At 35.9% G+C, this 26801-nt stretch overlaps 1 protein-coding gene across 1 annotated transcript; it reads right to left on the minus strand.

The window, feature by feature from the left end:
• Positions 1-595: 595 nt before the first annotated feature.
• LOC121726578 (cystathionine beta-synthase) lies at positions 596-26433 on the minus strand. Its single transcript, XM_042113993.1, has 10 exons — positions 26076-26433; positions 25385-25491; positions 25066-25236; positions 24574-24755; positions 22756-22995; positions 20965-21097; positions 14997-15174; positions 2772-2906; positions 927-1117; positions 596-771 (listed from the first exon to the last, which is right to left on the minus strand). The coding sequence occupies exons 1-10, from the start codon at positions 26150-26152 to the stop codon at positions 692-694; spliced, it is 1494 nt and encodes a 497-aa protein (XP_041969927.1). The 5' UTR covers positions 26153-26433; the 3' UTR covers positions 596-691.
• Between the last annotated feature and the right edge of the window lie 368 nt (positions 26434-26801).

Genomic DNA, 26801 nt, shown 5'->3' on the forward strand with positions numbered 1-26801 from the left:
ACCTCTTATAGAAAGAAGTCTGGGCAAGCATCACCGCGATGTAGGAGACGCAGGGTGCCATCTGTTATGAGTTTTGGAACTAACTTAATTTGAACAAATTTACGCATTTTCACCCCCTTACAACCCTTTTTTCCAGCAAAAAAGTAAGCCTATGTCCTTTCTCAGGCTTTAGACTATCTGTATACAAAATTTCATTACAAACGGTTCGGTAGTTTTGGCGTGAAAGCGAGACAGACAGACAGAGATACTTTCGCATTTATAATATTAGTATAGATAAAGGAGCTCGGTAGATAGCATTTTATTTATTTTAGTGTGCGAATAATTATGGATGAATAAACAATTATACCATATTATGGAATAATTTTCATATGACGCGTTTGTCGTGTCATTGGCCTCCCTAAAGGTTTCTTTATGACGCACTAGGTGCGTCACAGGCAAGGAATCGGTTGAGCAATAAAATAAGGATTAATGAAATGGGTTTTATTGATTTATATTGAAATAAAACACTTTTTAAACATAGGTACCTAAAGTTTTTATTTGTGTAAAAATATGTCCCTACTTATCAAAATACCCTTATTAATAATAAGTTAGTATAAGTATATATTGTATACTTAATATAAAATGCACATATTATAATATTATGAAATGCCACTATTTGCTTTATATTTCATTGGGTCTGCTGCAACATCTTTCATTTGGTTTTTGTGATATAATGAAGTAAGTCTCCTGATGTGATTAAACCAACTGGTACTTCAACTTTCGTTATCGGGTCTGAAAAAAGTGAAATGATTTTTTTATACAGGCCATTTTATTTACTTTACAACTTAACTTTTTTAACAAAACAAGCACTAAGACGTGTCAAAACACAACAGTGTACATGGTTTGCACTTGTCTGAATATTAACCAAATATTAACATCATACTGACCTGCGTTTAAAACAACTACATAAGGTGAGATATCCAGCATGCGAGACACTTTTCCTATTGTTGGATTTTTACTCAGGTTGACTTTGTAGAATTTCTTCACTAAAAATTTGGACAGCAGCTCAGTAGTAGAACCTGATAAATTCGCGAGTCTTTTTCTTGCGTCATCAGCAGTGAATACTCCAGTTATTACTCTGCAAAAAGAAGATGTTATATAAGTAATTTATAATATAAGTACTAGTTGTTGCCCGCGACTTCGTCCGCGCGGACTTCAGTTTAACAAAATTTGCGTCAAAAGCTTTTTAAAACCCTGGTACCCCTTAAATCAAAATACCCAAAACAGCCGTGGCCCGTGTAGTGTGCACATAATATTTTTTTTTAAATTAAACTTTTTTATACCAAATTTTAAAGCTTATTTAGCTTTACACAACTTAGCTGCATTACACAACTTTAGCTTTACCCATAAACTATTTAGTATTTATTATTGGTATGCTGTTGTTTCTGATATCTATGTTGGTAGGTGAGTTATTTGATAACGTGTATAACAATCGAAAGAATCGAAAAACTTAGCACAAAATGGTACCACCTCTTATAGAAATACATATGAGCAAGCGATAGCGCAATCTAGGCGACTCTTGGCGCCATCTGTTATGAGTTTTGGAACTAACTTAATTTTTACAAATTTACGCATAAACACCCCTTTTTCCAGTAAAAAAGTAGCCTATGTCCTTTCTCAGGCTTTATACTATCTGTGTACAAAATTTCATTACAATAGGTTCAATAGTTTTGGTGCTGTTGTTTCTAATATCTAAGTTGGTAGGTGCGTTATTAATTAATAACGTGTATAACAATCGAAAGAATCGAAAAATTCAACCCAACATGGTAACACCTCTTATATAAATACATATGAGCAAGCGATAGCGCGATCAAGGCGACTCTTGGCGCCATCTGTTATGAGTTTTTGGAAGTAACTTAATTTGAACAAATTTACGCATTTTCACCCCCTTACAACCCCTTTTTCCAGTTAAAAAGTAGCCTATGTCCTTTCTCAGGCTTTAGACTAGATGTGTACAAAATTTCATTACAATCGGTTCAGTAGTTTTGGCGTGAAAGCGAGACAGACAGACAGACGGACAGAGATACTTTCGCATTTATAATATTATATTAGTATAGATTTTCATTTAATGAAAGTGTTAATATGCTCTGCTGTCTGGCCAGTCTATACACAAAATATAATAACTAGAAGAAAGTAATAATGAGATAGATAAAAGGGGGTCTATTGTGGCCATAGAACCTCAAAAGATTAAAGCTATATAATAAACAATATTAAAATTAGGGGTAACGATAGCTTTACTAATAAATGATATAAGTAAGGCAGAGGTTCCCAAACTTATTTTGTCTACTGCCCACTTTAAGAACAAATTATCTTTATTCTTATCTTTATTACAATTTCTATTGCCGCAAATTTTATAAAAATAAATACAAAATGCTAAATTACTTAGTCGTTTTCAAACCATATTTTTACCATTACCACCGACTTAATGCATTCCCGAATTTCTCCAATACCGGTATTCCGAGATTTTTGTTTAACAAAATATTATATTTTAAGAAGTCGCCTCCAAAACCATGGAGCCAAAAATTTAAACTAATCTGAGGGAATATATTAATTTAATTTAAAATTCATCCAGATGAAATGATTTTTTTCAAATCACCCCAAACCTCTACACAACGCCCCCATTTTTTTCTGGGGCCCACAACAGCCCTCTTTAAGCCTTCAACGCCCCCAAAGGGGCCTTATCGCCCACTTTGGGAAAGGCTGATGTAAGGGAATAGCAATTAGCAACTCACTGCTTGTCATCGACCGCGAGCACCGCGGTGGCCTTGGTACGGTAGAGGAGGGCGAGCGCCTCCACCGGGGAGCTGTTATTGGACACCGTCGTCACCGGCTGCGGCAGCTCCTCTGGGACGGGGAGATTCCACCACCTACAACATTTAACGATATCAGCTGCCTCACTCCCGACAGAATCAGAATCGAATCAGCTCGACCCCGAAGCTTTTGCTACTTCCGAGTTCCGATGTTACCGTTAGAATGCAGAATACGTTAACATGCAACGTCAGGCCTGTCCCACTCGCGAGAATAGGTATCGAACTGTAAGTACCAACCGCGGGTATCCAATCAGTAGGGACTCACAAGAGAGCGGTGACGCACGCGCAAGATTTTTCGTCGCGTATCTACTGTTTACTGATCATAGAGGAATTTTATTCATGATACTGATTTAACCGCTGTGACAAAATCGTTATAAATCTTACAAAAATGAACAATTAAGAAAGGCCAATGAAATATGTATTTGAATAAGGTATTTAAATATAAAAAGTAGATAAAAACTATACAAACATAGCAAATAAACCAATTTCATACAAAGAAACGCACAAACTACACAGAAATAAACACAAGTTACTATGTTTAAATTGTAAAAGTTTCCTGCACTATAATCGAATATATAAAACTACTATAAAATATAGGTTGGGTTACTAAAATTTTATATTACTATAAAAAGGTTTGCCATTCATACCAATAGTAATTCAAAAATAATATTTTGTTTTCTAAAAGGCGAAAACCTTGATTTCGTCAGAAAAGGTACGAGTTATGCGATAGACAGAGAGCGGACATGTAGGTGAATATACACTTGCGTGCAAAAAAATCGACCCACTCCTTATGATTCAAACGGTAATAACTCAAGAAATATAATTAGTATTAAATAAATGTTGGTATCGTTTTAAAGGTAGTACAATAAGGATTTAATTAATGCTATAGTTATTGTAACTGTAAATCGTTTACTAATTCTACAGCCTTAAAACAAAAACCGGTCAGTTTGGCATAACATTTCAGTAGGCGATTAATGACATCTTTCTTGTAAAAGACACTAACAAATTGATTTCAATAGCTCGTAGTGCCACCCATTACCCTAATTTAGGTTTCTATCCGGGTTTTCCTTGACCTTATCAAAGTTATGATGAACTCCTGAGCGATACTATGCCGATCTTCTTGTACAGCCATCCGGAGGTCCTAAAGGGTATCTGCGGCAAGAGTCCGGGCCCTGACCCTCCTTTTGAGTTCTCCCCATGGGTGCTCAATAGGATTAAGGTTAGGACTCCTTGCTGGCCAGTCCAAACCCGAAATTTCGACGTCGGAGAGAATATATTGACGAACTTTCGCAGCAACGTGCGGTCGAGCATTGTTCTACATCAATATGAAACCTTCATCAACAAAACCAGATCATGGCACCGCATGTTGTCCCAGTACGCCCTGAATGTAGCGATAGGTACTCAAAGTGCCAAGGCGCGGCCCGGTTACGAACTCAAGATTGGTTTATGCATCAAAAGAAATCTCGCCCCATACAGTCCCCGAACACCTACCAAATGGAAGCCATTCGTCAATGCACGCCTGCGCAAATCATTCTCCTTGTCTACTGTATGCTTTCTTGCGACCATCGTTACTATAAAGACTGACTTAGCTTTCATCAGAAAAGAGCACGACCCGCCGTTGCTCCAATGAAAAATCAACATGAGAACGTGCGAAACTAACCTGCGCTTGACTGTGTGCTGGGGCTAATTTTGGACCGTTAGCGAGTTTTTGTGAAGTCAAACAGCTGCCTGCAAGTCTTCGTCGTAGTCTACTCAATTACTGTAACTCATCGGACTTCTCTTGGCCGTCGTTGCACTTGAACTGAAATGAGATGTCTATTCCGCAAGGACGTTGACACCTTAAAACGGTCATCACGTTCAAATGTAGCCCAATGTCTTCCTGAACATGGTCGCATGGTAAAGTTTAGAGTCTCTAGAATACTTCGTAAACGAAAAGAATACTTTGTAAACGAAGTTCGACTTAAATTAAGACTTCTAGCTACAACTCGTTGCCTAAATTCAGCTCTTAGCAAAGCCCCTGCTTGAGAGGCTTTATTCGGAGTAATATCCATTCTGCCACAAAGAAATTACGTTTAAAATGAAGTTAAATGAACAATAAATCAATAAAAATCGAAACAAAACAAAAACAATAAGATTTGACCGATTTTTCATACAGAACAAAACCGTTCAATTAACGATTAAAAAACTGAGTGATGGGGGTGCTTAGTGATTTGTGTCGTTTGTAGTCAAGCATGTTGGTTTTAGAAAATGTTGAGTAAACGTACACATTCCCTATCATATTAACTCGCATTATTAATAAAAAGAAATGATAAATAACTATAACTTTTTAAGATATAGCGACTTGAACAGAAATGCGCGGGGTGGGTCGATTTCTTTGCACGCAAGTGTAATTGTAGGCACCAAGCACTGCGCGGTCGGAATTTGAAATTAATAGTATTGTAACATGAGTCGTTATTTCTTTAAACGGGTTTCGCTAGTGAGACTTCTGTTGGTACTACTAATATATATTCTGTGGCAACGTGCACGTTAACGTATTCTGCAGATTAGGTAATCTGCAGATTTCCTGATACTATCCGTTTCAATTTTGGTTTCAAGTGTGATTTTTTTTAATAAAAAAACCGGCCAAGTGCTTGTCGGGTCACGCGCAATATACGATTCGTTGTACCGCTAGTTTTTGATAATTTTTGTATGGTCAATGAATGTACATTTATATCGTGTTTTACACTACTAACAACATAATCTCAGTTCCGTTCAAAGGAATTTGAACGAAAAGTTCATTTATACTTCGCCGAATACATTTTTTTTAGTTATAACTTTTGAAGTCTTGCCGTGATAATTTTCCTTTTAAATTCAGCATATTTCCTATTCCCGTGAATTTTTTCACATTTCCAGAAGCAACCGTTTAGTTAGTAGAGGTCACTGGACTCTTAACGATTTTTTTCACTTACTTCATATTTCACAAATGGATCTCTAAATCGGAAAATGATCTTTGAACAATATTTTTAAAAACCCTATCCAACGACACCCCACATGATAGGGCGGACGCGAGAAAAAAAATCATCCTCGCTTCATGTGTACGAAAGGTACCATAAAAAATATTTTTAAGATTTTATGTAATACCATTTTGTCGGCATTATTAATATGAGCATTCATGCCAAATTACAGCTTTGTAGGTCCTTTAGTCTCTGAGCAAAACCGCGTACAGACAGACGGTCAGACGGACGGACAAACCGAATCTATAAGGGTTCCTTGTTGACTACGGAACCCTAAAAAAGCTTATATTTGCAGTTAACCAACTAGGTTAAGTGCAAATACAAGCTAGTTTGCATTCTCTTACTTCGTAAAAATCCTAAAAACTTTTACTTAAACATGTGAACCTAAGACTGTTGTTGTTTTGATTGTTTTTTTTTAGTTAATAATAAATAAATAAAATAAAATAAAAAGCCTTTTATTTCACGTTTGTCTACAGTTTACATGATTTAAAGTTCCAGAATAGATAATATTGAAATTGTTATACATTGATTAATAATATATTTATCAGAATAATTACAATTGACATTCATGCAAAATTGATTGGTAAGTATAAAAATTAATTAAATTAAAATATATTAACATAAGGATTTTGCTACAAGTACAATATTTTTTATTATATTGATTGTCAATTATTTTACAAGTTTTTCTACGTGAACCCCTCTTATTTGAGGGTGAAGGCCTCCTCGAGAGATGTCCAATAATCTCTATCTGTAGCTTTTGTCATCCATGAACTACCAGCGGTTTCTATGATCTCATCTGCCCACCTTGCTCTAGGTCTACCTCTTTTTCTGATGCCTTTGGGTCCTGTCCATGAAGTTAGTCGAATTGTCCATCTATCGTCGCTCATTCTCGCCACGTGGCCTGCCCAGCGCCACTTCAATTTCTTTGCATAAGATAGTGCATCTGTTAACCGTGATATCTCTCGTATTTTGGAGTGACGTATTCTTTGTACTCTTCTTATGTTCAGCATGCTGCGCTCCATGCTCCTCTGGCAAGTCGTTATTTTGTTCTTAACTCGATTTGTAAATTTCCATGTTTGACAGGCGTAAGTGAGCGATGGTAAGATACACTATCCATGACATTTTTCTTTACTTTCACTGGCATACTGCTTTTAAAAATTTCCTTGAGTCCCCAATACTTCTTCCAAGTGCCTTTTACTCGTCTATCTATTTCTAATTCATTGTGGTTTTGTGTCAAGGAAATTTGTTTCCCGAGATATATATATGAGTCGACATACTCTACAATTTTATTATCGATCTTAATTTCATTTTTGGCTGCATTAGTCATCACTTTGGTTTTATTAAAGTTGATATCTAGTCCTGACTGTCTACTTAGTGTCAGTAGTTCAGTTATCATATGTTCCAGCTCTTTGCTGTCTTCAGACAATAGGACTAGATCGTCTGCAAATCTTAGGTGGCTGATATATTTTCCGTTGATATTCAGTCCGGTTTTGCTCCAATTAGCTTTTCTTATTATGCATTCTAGTACAGCTATAAATATTCTCGGGGAGAGCGGGTCCCCCTGTCTCACACCTCTTTTGATAGGAAATGGAGGTCCTGTAGTTTCCAGTCTGACTCTACTAATATTGTTTTGATACAAGTATTTTAGTACCCTGATGTATTTAGTCTCTACATTTTGTGTTTCTAGGGCTTCCCATATTGATTGGTGCAGTACAGTATCGAACGCTTTTTGGTAGTCTATGAAGGCGGCATAGAGTGGTCTTTGAAATTCTTGGTACTTCTCGAAGATGATTTCTAATGAATAAATATGGTCCACTGTAGAGTAGCCTCGTCGAAATCCCGCTTGTTCAATAGGCTGGTGAGGGTCAAGAGATGTAGTTATCCTTTTTTCTATGATCGACGAGAACAGTTTGTATAGTGTTGGCAAAAGGCTAATGGGTCGATAGTTACTTATATCGCTGGGATCGCCTTTTTTGTAGAGCAATATTATGTGCGATTCTGACCATTGCTCAGGGGTTTTTTCGGTCTCTAGTATCTTATTGAAGAGGATCGTTAGGGGAGCGGCCAGCAAAGTACTAGCAGATTTTATAGCTGCATTTGAAATTTTGTCGGGCCCTGGACTTTTCTCTGGTTTAAGTTTTTTGATTTGATTTAAAATTTCGTTTTCTTCAATCGGATTTATTTCTGTGTCGTTGACCGTAACTTTAAGTTCAGATCGAGGATTGTTGTAAGGTTCTTGGGAATCATACAAAGCTCTGTAAAAGTTTGTTGCTATTTGTAATATGTCTTTTCTGTTATAAGATATTTTATCCGAGTTACTGAGACCCTCGATCCAAGTCCTGTGAGTTCTAAGTTCATTGAAAGCTCGTTTTAGGCTGCGCGTAGAGTTTAGGTGTCTCTCTATAATTATTTTCCGATGTTCTTTATAGTCATATTGAATATATTTACTTATGAGCTTGTAGAGGGCCTTTAGCTCGTTCTTCATCGACCTTGTTTTTGGTTTAGTTTTTTGTAGGATTCTTCTACGCTCCATTAGTGCTCGCGTGCGATCTGAAATAGCGCTACATTTGCTTAATTGAGTATTATCAGAAGGAAGAGAGCACTGTAGGCTGTTTTCAATGGCGGATATTATTTTATTGTAGTAGGTTTGGACTGAGTCGACTTCATGCTGGTTGACAAGCTGGTGTTGCCAGTTTTGTAGAGCCTCGAGGTACTTTGAGACTTCATCGATGTTTTGTAATGAGTTTGTCAGAGAACTTCGGTAGCTGTTTCTGTTTTTCTTGACAGGTTTAAATTGAAAAGTAGCTCTGACGCACCTGTGATCTGACGGAAACTGTATGTTTAGTACTTCAAAGTTATGAACGTTCTTTGGTAGGTTTGTTAGGATGTAGTCGAGTTCGTTCTTGGTAATTCCATCGGGAGATCTCCACGTCCACCTTTGTTTACTTTTCTTTTTGAAGAACGTATTCATAATAGAGAGATTATTTTCATGAGCAAACTGTAGTAACCTATCTCCTTTGTCATTTCGTTGTCCGTAGCCAAAGTTGTTCACTGTAGGTCTTTCGCTAAATGACGGTTGGCCAATTTTGGCATTAAAGTCTCCCATGATTACAATGTTTTCGTCTGCTAATTTAATTGCTCTCCCAATGGTGTTGTAGAAGAACTCTACTTCTTCGTCAGGGGCTGCATCTGTTGGCGCATAAACTTGTATAAAGCTTATTTTAAAGTTGCCTATATTTAGTTTTAATAGTGCCACCCTTTCTGAGAGACCGACGAAACTTATTATGTAGTTTTTTAGCGATTTTTTTACTATAAACCCGACTCCATACCTTCCCGGAGTTTCTCCTATAAAGTAGAATATAATATTTTGTGTCTCTTGAATTGTATTACCCAGGCGTCTTACTTCTGAAAGACCAATTATATCGTATTTTATGTTTTCTAAAGCATCTAACAATTCTATAAATCTCGCATGTGTCGATAGAGTTCTTACATTGTATGCCGCTACATAATATAGATTTTCTTGTTTAATTAGGTTTTCTGCCTCTCGAGGGTTGTGGTCTAGCTCTCCTGCGGTGACCAGCCGTCTTGGGAGATTGTCGGTTTGAGGGGTTCGCGTTGATTGCTAATTCATTGTCGTGCCAGGCTCTGGAGTTAGTATTTGTGATGATAGAGTTCCATTATGATTGCGTTTTGGTTCTTTTATAAGGTAGTTGCTTAAACTGTTGTTTCTGTTGACTTTCGAAGGCTGTTTTTTATATGACGAAGTGCCTATATATTCTGGTGACTCTGATATATTTCGTCTTTTGTTTGTATATTTCCCTTGCTCGGACTGCGCCTGGGTGGTTTGAGTCCTGTGGTTATTTTTTGTTTCTAGGATAATAATTTTGTCGTACTTTAATATTGCTCTTTTTCCTGAGTCTCTTATCTTTTGGAGCTCTGCTTGTAGGTCTTTACGTTTGTTTAGAATTTCTGGCGGAAAATCTTCTTTTATGTAGTAGGGCGATGCTTGTAATTTGTTTTTGTTTTTTAATATTTTTATTTTTAATCCCATAGTAATCATTGTCACGACAATAGGTCTGATGTTTATGCCTTTTTTACCAATGCGTTTTACTGACTCCAAACTATTTTCATTGCATTTGATGTTTAATATGTTGTTAATGATGTCCAGTACTAGGTTTTCCAGTTCCCGGTAGGATTTTTCATTTTCCTCCACCCCATATAATACTATATTTTTCCTTCTGTTCAGTCTCTCCATTTTTTCTATCTTGCTTTTTTGAATATTCAATTGTTCCTCTAGTTGGTTGTTTTTTAACTCCAAGCTGCTAAACTTTTCATTAATGTTGTCAATAATGGTACTTTTCAGTTCTTCTTTCATCTCCAACATATCCGCTTTTTGTTGTCGCATTTCTTCTTGCATGGACCTCAATAAAAATTTAATTTCCTCCATTTTTTTGTGAGTTTGATAAGGAAATATAATATTATGGTGCTATTAGTGCCCTCTTGTGGTAGGTGGGTGAAACGTTTCTTGACCAGAGTTGTCAAAGTGCCCTCTTGAGGTGAATGGCCGAAACACTTCCTGACCACAGTTATCTATGTCACGCACTAGTTCGGCTGATTAACAATAGATGGCGCTTTCTTGTGTTTTACACTCTTGATGATTTTGCAAGTTCGTAACTTTGCATTTTTGAGGTTATAAATTTCACCGACGCAGTTCTTTCTCCACACACTATAAAAAATCCGGTATATTTCGAATAATTACAGTCACTTCACCGAGTTTATTTGATTTTTGCACTTAAACACTGTGAAAAAGTTGCAATTTGTCCGTTGTTAAGTCAATCACAATTTTGTAAGTTTTTTAGTGTTTTACACTTTCACTGAGAAAAACTTTACTTTGTCCATACAGTACTTTTCACTGTCCTTTGATTTAATGCAGATTTGGAGAAGTTTAAACACTTTTGACTATTATTTTGATTTTTTTAACGCGGAGCCGATGTGAACCGTGGCACAGTGGCGCCCTCTCTCTCTCTCTCTTTTTAGTTAATACGATCTGTTATATTTTATTAGTGGAGTAACATTTTACTTAAAATTTAATAATTTATTCCTTTATGTCTAAAAAACTATATTAAAAAATTCTCTACCACTAATTAATATTATGTTTTATTCAAACAAGAACCTGTTTTATGTAATTTAATGAGAATAGAATAAACTTTTTGCACTTTAACTGACTCACCCAATATCCATAAGATATCTAAAGCGCTTATTCCACTTGTCCTATTTAGAAGTCCTAGCTAGGATCCTACATAGGAGACTAATTAGTTCGCTTCTTATTCCACTTGTCCTAATTTAGTGACTAAATCAGTTGTCATTTTGGTCAGACGTCTTCTTAATGGCCCAGTTCTATCAAGGCAACAAAAAATTGGTCTTCTCATAGGCTTAACTGTTGGCTCAATGAAAATAAAAATAAATAAAAGGCGAAAAAGATGGTTGAAAGAATTTTTGCTCCACGTAAAATTATGAATTATGAACTTTCTAAACTACTTGGAACCAGCAGACTTAAGAAATTACCTACGAATGGATTCCAGATCTTATAACATAATATAAATTGACTTTAATACAGATTTAGCAGTTCCCGCTACAGATAAAAGGTTGAAACCATCTGGCAATACTGATTTAGTCATTCAGGAGCCACATTTTTTTCCGATTTAGGATCCTAGCTAGGATCCTAGCTTTCTAAATGTTATTCCACTTAATTAAATTTTTTAGGATCCTAGCTAGGACTTCCTAAATAGGACAAGTGGAATAAGCGCTTAAGACATATACCATCGCGGAGTTTTCTTAAGCTATTATTATTTTGCACTTTTTTTGGTAAAAGGTGGCCCCTTGCGAGTTTCTTACGCCGGTTCTTCTCGCCGGGGTTAGTTCCCGAACCGGTGGTAGGCACCATGTAGACTTTCTGAGAACATTTGGTTCAAATTTATTCAGAAATAAAACAATTTTTATTTTATTGATTTATTCTGTAGACCTTTTCATAGTGTACAATACTTGGTACATTATTTTGATAAATCTCGTAGGGTTCAGCCTGTGTTTGCAACGTAAGCGGAAAAATAATAATTATTTACGACATAACATTAGAAATCCCAAAATTAACAGTATTTCTCCATTTAATGAATGTTATTATACTTATAAACCTTCCTCTTGAATCACTCTATCTATTAAAGAAAACCTCATCAAAATCCGTTGCGTAGTTTTAAAGATTAAAGGAAACAAAGGGACATGAGGGGAAAAAAGCGACTTTGTTTTTTAACCGACTTCCAAAAAACGAGGAGGTTATATATTCGGTTTTTATTAGCAAATGGCGGAAAAAAATTTTTTTTTAGTTAATTGATATCAAAGTCCTTCATTGATATCAAATCAATTACGTGATAATAAATGAAACAACTTTTTTTTGACAATATTACGTGGATTTCTAGTTTTTTGTTCAAGTTAAAAAATGATTATAAAAAAAAGTATTAAATTTTTATAAACTTTTATGGCGTGATCTTGTTTTAAGTATGTTTATATCAAGGGCTCCACGAAGTGAAAAATTTTACGAAAATTATTTAAACGTTTTCTTTAAAGTACAATGAGGACGGAAGCTCGAAAACTTCGTTAGTTAACATTTGTCTAATTTGTTGAAAAATTAACTTTAAGTTAAATTCCCAACGGAAGCAAATTCTTTGAAGTGTTCGGAATATACCATAAGTTTTTGAAAATTTTAAATTAATATTTAATACCTTTAAAAAAATAATCAGTGTGACGTGCTCGGTTTTGAAGCCACGCGCGCTACCTAAAAATGCCGCACGGAGGCTTACTTTCAGCGTTAAATTAAAATTATAAATAGTAGAGATAGAATTCCGGGAGTTGGGAAATTATGGAAATTTCCTCTTCTTTAAGAATCTTTTTTTTAAATTTCTTAAATGTTAATAGTTTCGGAGTTTTTAACAAAAAACATAATGCCTTTTTTTGCAAACTAATTTGCTTATAACTTTTGCATTTTTTCGATATATTTTTCTAGACGTCTTCCCGAATCTAATGAGCTATCGCACGTATTTTTATGACCCTTATCTCTATATTTCGCCATTCTCAACTTATCGCTTAGACTACAGTCCACGTGTGCGAAGAAATTAACACGAAAATATTGTTGGCTAGAACTCATATATTATTTATTTTACGATAACTTATCGGACAAGTAACGAGTAGTTAACGCAAGCAACTCAAGTAGATATTGCAAATCGATTATATTATACTCGTAACATGAAAATTACGTCAATAGATTTTGAAATATGAATAGGTAGGTAGGTGCTTATTTTTTTTTCATCTTCATGTGCTATCAGAAATTATTAAAAAAACATTGCCTTTAGTAATTAAAGAGATTAAAAGAACTATTAAGTGTCCGTACATTTATATTGTATATGTTGTAGATTAGATTGTATTATTTGTATGTACACACCCGTTTACCCCATTACGAAAAAAAGACATTCAAAATGCATTAACGTGAAGGTCCCTCACACGATTATATTCAGAATTTCGGGCCTACGTAACAAAATAAATTATAAAATATATTTATGAATCTTAGAGTGCTCGTAATTATTTATGGCTTAAGTAATTTAATATGCATAGCATAGCAGAAGCACGTCATTTTGTATTTAAATACCAACATAGCACTAAAATTTACTACAGGTGTATAGTTGGAGGAAATTATTACCGTACGTTTTATTTCTCTTTCTCGGTCATCTTTGAAGGAGAAGTGGTAAAACAGACTCATTTGGACGGCTGTAATGCTAATTGCCAACCTAATTTAAAAATTAGCGTGACATAGGAAAGTTTTTAGTATTATTCAGTTCAGACTGATAGGACAGAAAGATAATAAGTATGTAGAGTGTAGACCTCCTCCCAATTCAACAACAGCTAGTCATAGTCAGGCTGTTTATACACACACCGCAGCGGCAGCGGCGTGTGTGTAAACAGCCTCAACAATAGGCGGGTCCACATCAAGCGAGCCGCCTCGGGCGAGGCCCGCCGCGCGCGGCAAGCGAGCAGCCGCGGGCGAGGCATTCTCGCCGAGGGCGAGGCGGACGGGCGTGTACAGCAAGGTTGCCTCGCTCGAACAGCCCGAGCCATTGCTCACAAAGACACGATGGCACCGCACGTATGCACAGCCATGGCAGCTTATGCTTTTATTCTGCTATACACAACCATACACAACTATAAAAATAGGAGAATCTCGTCTGTATGATCCTTACAAAGACTCCATTTTTTTAGATCCTTAACAGGAATATTCATTTTGCGGCTGATTTTTCTCCAAGAATCTTCTCTCATCCCTCTGTTAGAGTAATTGGGATCCCTGGCATCCCAAAGCCATACATTTGCGGCGTATAAACTTATTAGTTGTCGACTCTGATCCTTCATTTTTGACCGCGGCACAAAATAAAACATGTGACGTCCACACTGCGCGAGGCAAACGACCGAGGCACCTTTGAGCATTTCAAAAAACCGACACCGCTCGGCTCGGCCGCGCGCGCGCTCACCCGAGCGTGAACATGCGCCCGCCTCGGGCGAACAACGTCCACACCAAGGCGTACGGCGCATGCCGCGCGAGGCGGGCCTCGGCCGCGACGCGACGGCTCGCTTGGTGTGGACCCGCCTAATGCCGCGTGATTGGTGTTGTGGCAGACCAACAAATCCTGAATCGCGCTAACGAAGTTTCTGAGATCGGCAACACTATAGAAGTATAGAACGTCTGAAATGACGTCTTGCTTCGGCCTGACCGAGTATAAAGGGCCCCACACATTAACAGTTCGCCGACAGGCCACCGCCTGGCAGAAAAAAGGAGCCTAGGAAAAGAGCACAGACTCGACATAGTTCCCGTGACGATTTTTTAGATTTTGTATCGACGGTCTGACCCTTTACACCCCGCTCGGTCGGACGAACATCCTTGCAAGCCCCCACTGTGTAAAGTGGTGACTACTAACAAGGTCTGATCGTTTCCCCTTGGGCATCGCGTTAACGATTCAACCATATCGCGAATAGACTATAGAAAGATATTTACCAAACCATAGAGGAATATTTACCATCACACCATAAACTATAATATATTATATGTGTGGATATTTACCACAAGTTCTTCTTGTCATCGACGACCTTGAGGTCCCTGGCCTCCATCCACTGGTCGGAGATGAACTTGGTGAGGTAGTTACGGATGTTGTCGGGCAGGATGACCACACACTTCTGTCCGGGCTTCAGCCCGCGTGCCGCCTGCAGCGCGCCCCACATCACCGCGCCGCTGCTGCCACCTGCATTGGGATTTTTTTAAACGGTAATGAGTGAAAGCGTCAAAATTCCTGCAATAGCTTAGCTAGCAGTTGGCACTGCCTTAAAATTATTATAAAGGTTGAGTAGAAAAAAGTGTAATATACAATTTTATGTTTATAATACGCTTTTTAACCGACTTCCAAAAACGAGGAGGTTATACGTTCGGCTGTGGATATGTTTTTTTTTTTATGTATGTTCAACGATTACTCCGCCGTTTGTGAACCGATTTTGAAAATTTTTGTTTTGTTATATTAGGTTTCACTCCAATTTGGTCCCATTTTCACAAAAGTGGTGATCTGATGATGGGATCCATGAGTAATCCAGGGAACTCCTCAAAATTCAAATGGAAACATATGGTTTTTTTTATTTCTTAAGAAGTATTTCAGGTATATGTTACCAAAAAGTAAGATTTCGCACCAGGATACATAATGGTTCGAAGGTGGTGAACAGAACTCCTTACTCCTTGTGATGTATGTAGATACATATTTGGGGGTTTTGGCGTTGTCTTTAGAACTGAAAGCATATACTACTTTGCAAATTTAATTAATCATCATCATCATCACCACTATTGCACCATACATCCATGAGTAATCGAGGGAACTCGTCAAAATTTATATGGAAACATATACTGATTTCGATTATATGAGAAGTATCCTAAGCATATGCTACCAAAAAGCAAGATTTTGCTATTAGATAATATACCATAGTTCCGAAGGTGCTAAGAGAACTCCGGATTCCTTATAAATACAAGTTTGCGGCTTTCGGAGTTGGTTTAAGAACTGAAAGCATATGCTACTATGCAAGTTACATTCATCATCATCATCATCATCACTACCACCAGTCACCAGACCAAGAATTATCTAATTATAACCCTATTGTTGGTACTTTTAATCGTCTTTAAGATCGAAACCCGAATTTGTCGAACGATTTAAAAAATTATAATGTTAAATCAATGTAAATGATTCCACCTTAGTGTTTAGGTTACCAAGTTAGCAATTTGATCATGAGATCTTTGAGGTATGCTAATCTCCTTAAAAATACGGACGATTATATTTGAGCATAATATTATATTATGTTGAGCCGATGAGTTTTCATTAGTGTAATGATAGAAAGAAAGTCACTGAACAGAACTTTAGAGCCTTTAAAGACAGGCGTATGAACATTAATTTTATCATTGCTTGATTAACGTCAAGCATATTATACAGTGGTATATGCTTGGAGTTGCTTAAGCAATAATTCTCAAGTGGTAGTGATCTCAGACAATGACTTCTCACATCATGAAAGTGTATCCTGAATCCAAAGTCATTAAGCATAACACATTAGTCTGTACAGGAAACCTTATAAATGACTAAAAAGAGTGAAAATATTATTTTTAACAAAAAATTAAAACCGACTTCCAGGGTAAAAACAATAATAATTTATAATGAACAAAAAAGTATTAAATAATTTAATAATTCTTACTCTTTGAAGTGCCTTAGGCATAATTCTCCTAAACCTCAACTATTTCTGTACACAATATCTTCATTATTTGAAGTCGGTACCAGTTTTAAATATAAAAAATATTTTGTCATAGAACTCAGTATTATTAGCTGGTACCGTCTTCAAAATAATGAAGATTGTGTACATAAATAGTTGAGGTTTAGGAGAATTATGCCTAAGGCACTTCAAAGAGTAAGAATTATTAAATTATTTAATACTTTTTTGTTCATTATAAATTATTATTGTTTTTACCCTGGAAGTCGGTTTTAATTTTTTGTTAAAAATAATAATTTGAGTCGAGGTTAGCTGTGTTCACTGTTTAGCTTAGGAAAGCAGAAGCATAATAGGCATAATAAAGTTGGGTAGCAAAGGGAATGTCCAAGAGCACTAAGAAACAATTTAGGTACTTTTTCGTCACTTCTTATTTGTTGACATAATTTATATTTTGAATATTATTTGCCCACTTCAGTCTAGATAAACATAATCTAGTATAATCTAGTAGTTTCAGAGACAATTCGTGTCGCGTTTCACGATTTCCGTTTAGCGGTCGTAACTATAAGCTGCAAATTGCAGATTTGCGTAGTCTATTTTTAATATTTGGATATACCATTTGCATTACAATGATCAAGTACCCGGCTTGAGTTACTAACGTCACAGCAAACATTCAGTTATTAATAGATCACGAATATTGTGTATTGTGTACCTAACCAATGTGCATCACCTATGACTTCTAGATTAGGTACAAGATAGGGATAACACAGTTCAAAATCACATGACGTGTTAAATTTTCATTCAAAGAGTAATCAATCTGATTTAATAATATTTATAGAATAACTTATAAAACCTACGTATTACGATAAGTTATCATTATGAGGCCAAACAGTGTGTAATCAATGTTTTTTGTTGATAAAGGAAATGAACCCGTGTTATTGCCGCTAATGATTAATTATCTTATACTAACCATTATTAACTAAATTATCTGTGTCAAAATACATAATGTTACATAAGTATAATAATACATACTGGGAACCGAGTGAGTACTCAGCAGTCAATCAATGCACTATTACATTAAGATGCAAAAATATGTAAACAAACACGAATGGTGTGTGGTGACTACTATCTGCTGAGATAATTAATAGTAGTAGGGAAGGGGTAGGTACTAATTTTGTAGTCACTCGAGCGTAATGGAGACCTAGTAGGTTTTTTACATTAGGTAAAACTGATTAAAAAATAATAAGAGCGTTTTTAGGGTTCCGTAGCCAAATGGCAAAAACGGAACCCTTATAGATTCTTCATGTCTGTCTGTCTGTCTGTCCGTCCGTATGTCACAGCCACTTTTCTCCGAAACTATAGGAGCTATACTATTGAAACTTGGTAAGTAGATGACGTAGTCTGTGAACTGCATTAAGATTTTGATACAAAAATGGAAAAATTATTAAAAATTTTAGGAGTCCCCATAGGTACAACTGAAACAAAAACTATTTTTTTTTATCTAAGCTATGCGTGTGGGGTATCTATGGATAGGCCTTAAAAACAATATTGAGGTTTCTAATATAATTTTTTTCTAACCTGAATAGTTTGCGAGAGAGACTCTTCCAAAGTGGTAAAATGTGTGGCACCCCCCCCCCCCCTCTAATTTCTAAATGATAAGTCTAAAAAAATATATGATGTACATTACTATAAAAACTACCAACGAAAATTGGTTTGAACGAGATCTAGCTAGTAGTTTTTTATACGTCATAAATGGTAAACCTTAAATTAACTTTCATTAAATCAACTGAAACATAAAAATAAATCAAAAACCTTTTAATTTCATAAAAAATAAACCTTATTGTTGCTGCGGAACCCTTCATGGGTGAGTCCAACTCGCACTTAGCAGGTTTTTATTTATTTTAGCGGTGGGTTCAGAAACTGCAGCCATTTTAAAGTTTGGGAAAAGAAAAGATATCTTGAAAATTGCTTATTTAGGTTAATTATAAACATATTTTAGACAAAAAGGACTAAATCATTTAGTTTAGTGCAAAATAAAATATCTGCGAAACTTAGTTAGGAAAATATGAAGCTTTATTTTTTTACATTTTAAAATGTCCCTACAGGCTTACCTAACCTTTGAATCGTCAGTGCTTTATATGGAAGCTTCTTTGGGGTATACTAAACATCCCCTATCTTAATCTGACAGTTTCGTTCGCTCGAGCTAGTCCCGAAATCCCCTCTTCCCTTCCCCAACTATAGTTGTTTATACTAATCGCAGCTGTCCGACTCTACAATGCTTGAAGTTAATCCTATTTAATATTCATTAGATCATACTTAACAAGTCTATTTCAAATTGCATCTATTAATTAATGTATGATGTAAGATTATTATTGACAAACATCTCTGTTTTATTGAATAACTAGCTGTTGCCCGCGACTTCGTCCGCGTGGACCTCAGTTTATAGTGCGCGATGTTCAAACAACAAAATTGGTGTCAAAAGCTTTTATAAAAAAACCCTGGTACCCCTTAAATCAAAACACCCAAAAACAGCTGTGCAGTGTGCACATAACTTATTTCATTTTTTTAAATTAAACTTTATTTATGCCAAATTTTAAAGTATATTTAGCCCCCCAATTACACAACTTTACCCATAAACTATTTATCATTGATAGGTTTAAGGTTACGTCACTCATCACTGCATAGATAAAGTACAAAGTTATTTAATAAAGTAAAAAAGAAATGACAATCGAAAAAACCGAAATTTGAATGTAAGATACCACCTCTTATAGAAAGACTTTTGAGCAAGCGTCAGCGCGATGTAGGAGACGGCACGGCGTCATCTATTATGTATTTTTGGAAGTAACTTAATTTGAACAAATTTACGGATTTTTACCCCCTTTACAACCCTTTTTTCCAGTTAAAAAGTAGCCTATGTCCTTTCTCAGGCTTTAGACTATCTGTGTACAAAATTTCATTACAATCGGTTCGGTAGTTTTGGCGTGAAAGCGAGACAGACAGACAGACAGAGATACTTTCGCATTTATAATATTAGTATAGATTATTGTGACTAGAGATCGCCCAATGGTCGAAATTCGACCTTACTTGCAACGACATTAGGACTACTACCTATATTTTGTAAAAAATATTGACTTCATCATAGTTTTTTCAATTCTTGTCTCTGGGACTCAGCTGATCTCAGACTGGCCGTTTAAGCGTTGTCTAATTCTAATGGTATCTAAAATTAAATAAAAAAAAAACCATAATCCATTTTCAATTTGTCAACTTGTTGTCAACAGACCTCAACCATAAATTAAAGAGTATACTCACAAATCTATCATTTTTCCTAGTAGTAGTGTCGTAGTGTGTGTAACGTTTTATTTGTTAAAAATATATATGATAAAAGCATAATTTTAAAATAATATTAGCTCGATGCACTCCTTCACCATATAAACTATAACTGTGCGAAATTTCACGCATCTACGTTTTCCCATTTTTCGTAAAAAGGGTTAAGTACAAAGTTTTTCTGTCACGTATTAATATATAGATATCGAGCTCGTGTCTAAGGCCGGTATAAATAGTCAGTACTCAAGATGCAACTTGGTCTCAAGACGCGATTCGACTCTATGATTGGTCCAAATTTTGACAGCCAACCAATCACAGAGCCTGAACTGAACTGTGTCTTGAGACCGACATGTATCTTGAGTACTGACTATTTATACCGGCCCTAGACAGTCAGTCAGGGCACAAATAAAATAATAATGTAACTGCACAATTTGCTACATTCACTTTTACAGTCCTCTTAGGGGCTTAAAAGTAAAATCTACTGAAACATATTCAACTAATTTTCCTGTATTTCATATTTTTATAACAATAAATCTTACCAAAAATATTTTTAAATTGTTATTCAAGGTTGTTATGAATTTATACCTATTTTAATATTTTACATAATATTAACCACGAAATACATTATGTACATACATTCATTTCATACATAAAATATAAGCAAATCAAGCTTAAGTTTTCTAATATTATTTACTTGACTTCCGGGATTGTAAATTACTTTAATACATGGTTAAAATTAACCTACACTTATTCTGGGACTCGTTTTATAAATGATCTGTGACTACAAAATGCAGTAAACTGGATAAGTATAATAATATGTATGGCTGCATGACGACACAGACCTAATAACTTCCCAAGAAATAAAAAAAAACTGAAATTTGTTCGATATTCAAAAACTCTTTCTAGCTCCGTTGACGCTCACTACTCAGGTCATTCTTACTAACCAGCCTTATTTAGATATTGAACAATGAACATACCGCATAGGAGGCCTTCTTGTTGTATGAGTCGTCTGGCCATGTTGAGGGAGTTGAAGTCGTCGGTCTTCACCCATCTGTCCACGACCTTCCGGTCGATCGTCTTCGGGAAAAAGTCGTAGCCGATACCCTCCACCTATGTAATGAACAACGATTAATGGGTCATAAGTCATACCTTACTCTTAAGTCGAAAACGAGACTAGTCGTGGCACGGAATTTCATCTTGTGTCGGTCTGTATGGGTAAAAAAATCTTTTTTAGCTTTATACGACGTTTTGCCAAATATTAAGGCCACAACGATGTGTAGCAGACAAGGACACAACACCGTACTAATATCAGCTATCTGACGGTTTTAGCACTACTACCGCCACTACTACCGAGATTTCTTCGGCGCCCAGAGTGCTGATAGTGCTAAAAAATTGGCACCCATTTTGTTTGCCTCCAGCGCCCCTTTTTGTCCGGCTTCCTGGGCGGTCGCCCAGCGTCAACCCCCTCTAACGCCACTACTGGCTTTAATGTCTGTATACAGAGAGTAGATCTTTCTAAATAAGTGGAAACATTTTTCAAAAAAAATATCCTTTCTGTATTCGAATCGATGTTTCAAATCGTTGTAGTAACTCGTAAGTGCGAGGTCTTGGCTACAGTTAATCTACTCGATAAAGATTACGAACATTTCGTCACAGAGTTCACAAATATCGTTATTGTTGAAATCAGGTCGAGACAACATATATGTTTATGTAATCTATCTTAACTGCAAATACTTGACCATGATTTTTTAAACTACACTATTACAATAGGCTTGATGACTAATTTTTTTTCTTATTGGTAATTGAAAGACCCTTAAAAAATAGAAACATCGCTGAAAGAATGACTCTGATAGCTTAAAAATTCACCAAGATATGACAATTCAAACATCTCATAAAATAGACCTGCCCGAAACGTTCCATACAAAGTGCTACGAAAGACTGACGTCACTCTTTCGTAGTTTGTACGCATCGGAAGAGAACTTTGTTCGATAGGTATATTAAATATTGCGTTTATGAAAGTGGTTTCATAACAAAAGTGGCTTTTAATTGCATAAGTTATCGAATGGTATACAAATATTAAGAAATTTAATTGAAAAAAAAATCGACTTGATTATCCAACTTTGAAGGCGCATAGCAAAAAAAAATGAAAATGCTATCGAGCTGAAATTTTGGGAACACTTATTTTTCACCGTGATTTCTTTATTTTATTAACAAAATTCGCTAATCTTTGACCTTGTCATCATCCCTATTCACCTATACAACCAACTTCTGAAGAGCCAATTCGTTTTTCCGTATTTTTACCAATATCGACTATACAGTGTAAATTTATTTATATTAGTGTAAATTTAAGTAAAGGGTATAATGGGTTTGACATATCTTCGGATAAAAATCCCTAATTAAATATACTTAGATTTAAAAAAAAATTCAACTATCCATAATGCGGAAGTGTGTCGGTCATGTGCGTGTTTTAACCGCTGAATCTATTAAGATTTTTAGTATGAAGATACAAATCTGAAAAATTTTACGTTTCCCGCGTTTTGGATGAAGTTGCGAACAACAACATTCATTTTAGGTATCTCTTCATTTGGATGTGTTCAGATTCATTTCCATACATCCTTTTATACAGCATGTAACAAAACTAAGTGATAATACTTTAGGGTGTGTACGTGTTCCATGTAGAGAGTTCACTGTGAAAGTATTATCACATAGTTTTGTTACACCCTGTATTTATAAAAACAATCTACCAGAAAATTCAAACCATACATCACCTCATACATTGTGATGTCGGTTTTGTTAATCTCATCAGGTTCTGCCAGTATCGAGCCGTAGGGATCGACTCCCACCACCACACAGTTGGGGTTCCTCTCCTTGATCTTGTGCGCGGTGCCGGAGATGGTGCCGCCGGTGCCGGCACCGATCACCACCATATCGATGTCGTCGTCAAGAGACCACAGAATCTCCTCCGCGGTACCATCGTAGTGGGCGATAGGGTTGTTCGGATTGTTGTACTGAAGGCAGAGCACAATTTACCATTAAGTACACTTCATTTCTTATCGTGCTATATTACTAGCGGGCCCGACGGACGTTGTCCCTTCATATCCATTAAGTTTAAATAGTCGAAAGTTACTTCAATTGAATCAATTACATACATTCTATTTATTTATTTACGAGGGCTGCTATTTATGTATCCGGAACTGGCCACTTACAAGAACAATATTTAAAAAGTAATTACAACATTTGAAAATAGAACTCTTTGGTTGAAGAATACATTTTGTTTCATGTGACTGTCAATTATTTTTCCATTGTGGCGTCATTTTGAAAATTGCGTGTCTTCATTTGCCATGGATTTAACGCGTGAACATTTTCGTGCAATGATTTACTACGATTTTCGGCGTGGGCTAAATCAACAACAGTGCTTTATTCAACTCACCGCAACTTTTGGAGATGAAGCACCATCAAAAACCACTGTTTATCACTGGTACAGTGAGTTTAATCGTGGGCGGTCTATGCTCACGGATGAAAATAAAGAAGGTCGCCCAAAAACAGCTGTTGTCCCACAAAATATAGATGCTGTGCGGGAACTAATAATGCGTGATCGTCATGTTACATATCGCGAGATAGAGGCGTCCTTAGGCATAAGTATGACGAGCATACATAAGATATTACACGAACATTTGGCTGTAAAAAAAATATGTTCGCGTTGGATTCCGCACAACTTGACAATCGATCAAAAACGGGCTCGTGTCGATTGGTGCAAAAAAATGATAAAAAAATACAACCGTGGTACGTCAAAAGCCGTTTATAATATCTACACAGGTGATGAATCTTGGATCTATGCATATGACCCCGAAACTAAACAACAGTCAACGGTGTGGGTGTTCCAAGATGAGCCGAAACCAACAAAAGTTACTCGTGCAAAAAGTACTTTGAAGCAAATGGTCGCCTGTTTTTTTGGAATTAATGGATATGTGGCTACAGTGCCATTAGAGAATCGTAAAACGGTTAATTCTGAATGGTATACGACCATTTGTTTACCAGAAGTCTTTGAAGAAATAAGAAAGGACAACCGACAACGCAGAATCATATTACATCACGACAATGCTAGCTGTCACACCTCAGCTGAAACAACTCAGTTTTTGGAGGGTCAAAAGATCGAATTGACTGGTCATCCGCCGTACAGCCCTGATTTGGTACCTAACGATTTCTTTTTATTTCCATACGCGAAGAACAAATTACGTGGTCAACGTTTTTCGAGCCGCGAAGAGGCTGTTGATGCGTTCAAAATGCACGTTTTGGAGATACCTCAATCAGAATGGAAAAAGTGCTATGAAAATTGGTTCCAGCGTATGCAAAAGTGTGTCGATCATCGCGGCGAATATTTTGAAAAGCAATAAAACCATATTAAATGATATATGTTTGTTTCTTTTTTTAATTCCGGATACATAAATAGCAGCCCTCGTAAAAACAACTGATGCTGTTTCAGTTCAGAATTTCAAATTTGCTTCTATCGTGACTTCTAACCTCTAAGTTGTGATATAATATTTTATATTATGATATGACCACAATTAACAACAAAAAAAACTCACTTGATCAAGTAATACACCATTTGGAATTTCCTTGACCAACCGACGAGCAACACCAATGTTACTCTCTGGGGAAGAAGATGGGGCTTCTGTTGGTGTCCTTATGATTTCAGCACCGAGAGCCTTCATGGTATTAACTTTCTCATCTGACATCTTCTCGGGCAATACAATTACACATCTGTATCCTAGAATATTTTCAAAATAAACATTAATTTACTTATCATAATTATTATTAAGGTACCTTAATAAGGTATAAGGTACCTCTTTAGAAGGGTAAGAATGGTAAGATATGTTAAGCTCCAATAGTAATATAATAATGAGAAAGTAAGTTACACTTTTGACTCAAGATATATTTATTATTTCTATTTCTCATACAATTTATATAATATTAATAAGTTATAGTCCATACTAAAATGAAGGGGCGCTATAATATAAGCTGCCCTTTATGAAAGCCTTATACATAGATTAATGAATTAATGTTACTGAAAATTTTACCTTTTACTGCAGCCGCAAGAGCTAAGCCCACTCCTGTGTTACCAGATGTTGGCTCAATAATAACAGACTTTTTTGGTATGAGAAGACCCCTTTCTTCGGCATCCGTAATCATTCTAAATGCAATGCGATCCTTAATTGAACCACCGGGATTCAAAAACTCACATTTTGCATCTGCAAATATTTTTAAACATTGCATTACAAGTTAATTAATAGTATAAACAGTTTACTACTGATACATACTGAAAATATAATATTCAAATCTGTAAACTCTTTATGTGGTGTTTTATAATAATATTTAAAAAAATTATAACATACTTACACATGTCACACTCTATTCCTTCTTCCTTGGGAATGTTTGATAATTTTACTAAGGGAGTATTTCCAATGTCATGTAGGATATTGTCTAGCACCTTCTGATTTCTATCCCTAAAGAAAAAAGTATTCTTATAATTCAAAAGGTAAGCAAATAGAAAAGAATATAAAGTGAAATACTTACATTGAAATCATAAATATTAAAATCGGCCATGTGCGAGTTAGACTCGCGCATGAAGGGTTCCGTACCACAATAGAGAAAAAATAGGCTGAAAAATGTGTTTTTTGTATGGGAGCCCCCCTTAAATATTTAATTTATTTTGTTTTTAGTATTTGTTGTTATAGCGACAACAGATATACACAAACTGTGAAAATTTCAGAAGTCTAGCTGTAGCGGTTCTTGAGTTATAGCCTGGACACAGACAGACAGACGGACAGACATTGAAGTCTTAGTAGTAGGGTTTTTACCCTATGTATATGGGTATGGAACCCCAAAAATTATCAACAAAAACGTATATTAGTTTTCGAATACTCTAGGAAAATAAATTATATGTTCATCTCAATAACATCTCTATATCTCTACTTTGTAACCTCACAAAACAAAGTTGTTTATTATTAAATTTACATAATTTACCTAAAGTGAATAGAAATAAATATACTTACTCAAATATTAAAAAAAATATTAAGGTTAAACTTACAGTGCCTTGACAATATGATGCATATTCTTAAGGTTAAAAAATTCCGAGGAAGCACCATTCGTCGTCCCGTTTTCCATGATTTTTGATTTTTCAAACTTTTTGATGTATTTATTTTCAAGTTTATTTCACCACCACTCTTACCACAATTCGGTACGAATGAAAAGTAATCGCAAGGCTGTGTATTTATATTAAATTTTGATCGTGACGTACAAATTCCAAGCGTGCACGTTTAACTCATGCGCGCTTATTGATAAACACTAAACTTACACCGACTCTTTTTGAGCGAGGCGCAAATTAAATCAGATTAGTGTTGTTGTTTAGTTTCGCGCTCAATATTATTAATTTAACATAATTTGTTAAAAAATTCGAATCGTGTGAACAACAGCTGACTGCTGATTGCAGATTGCTGAACTATTTATTTATTTTTATATGACTTTTGATACTTGACATCTGACACCACTTTGACACCTGTCCTTTACTGCACCATAAAGTACTGCGCGTGCACAGGGATCGGAATCGGAGCGTACGGAGCGTACGGATTTGTTGCTTTGTATTGATTTGTGGGTGCACTGCATCGGCATTTCTGTGCCTGAGACCGGAATTTATGCCGATGACGTCATCCGCAGTGAACGCGTCAAGCTTGTAACACACAGAGCAGGCAATGTAAAGATGTATATTATAGCACGATACATCTCGATACATCTCAATACATCTTTCTATAGAAAT

Source organism: Aricia agestis, chromosome 4 (assembly GCF_905147365.1).
Source record: "Aricia agestis chromosome 4, ilAriAges1.1, whole genome shotgun sequence".
In the NCBI taxonomy this organism is placed as follows: Eukaryota; Metazoa; Arthropoda; class Insecta; order Lepidoptera; family Lycaenidae; genus Aricia; species Aricia agestis.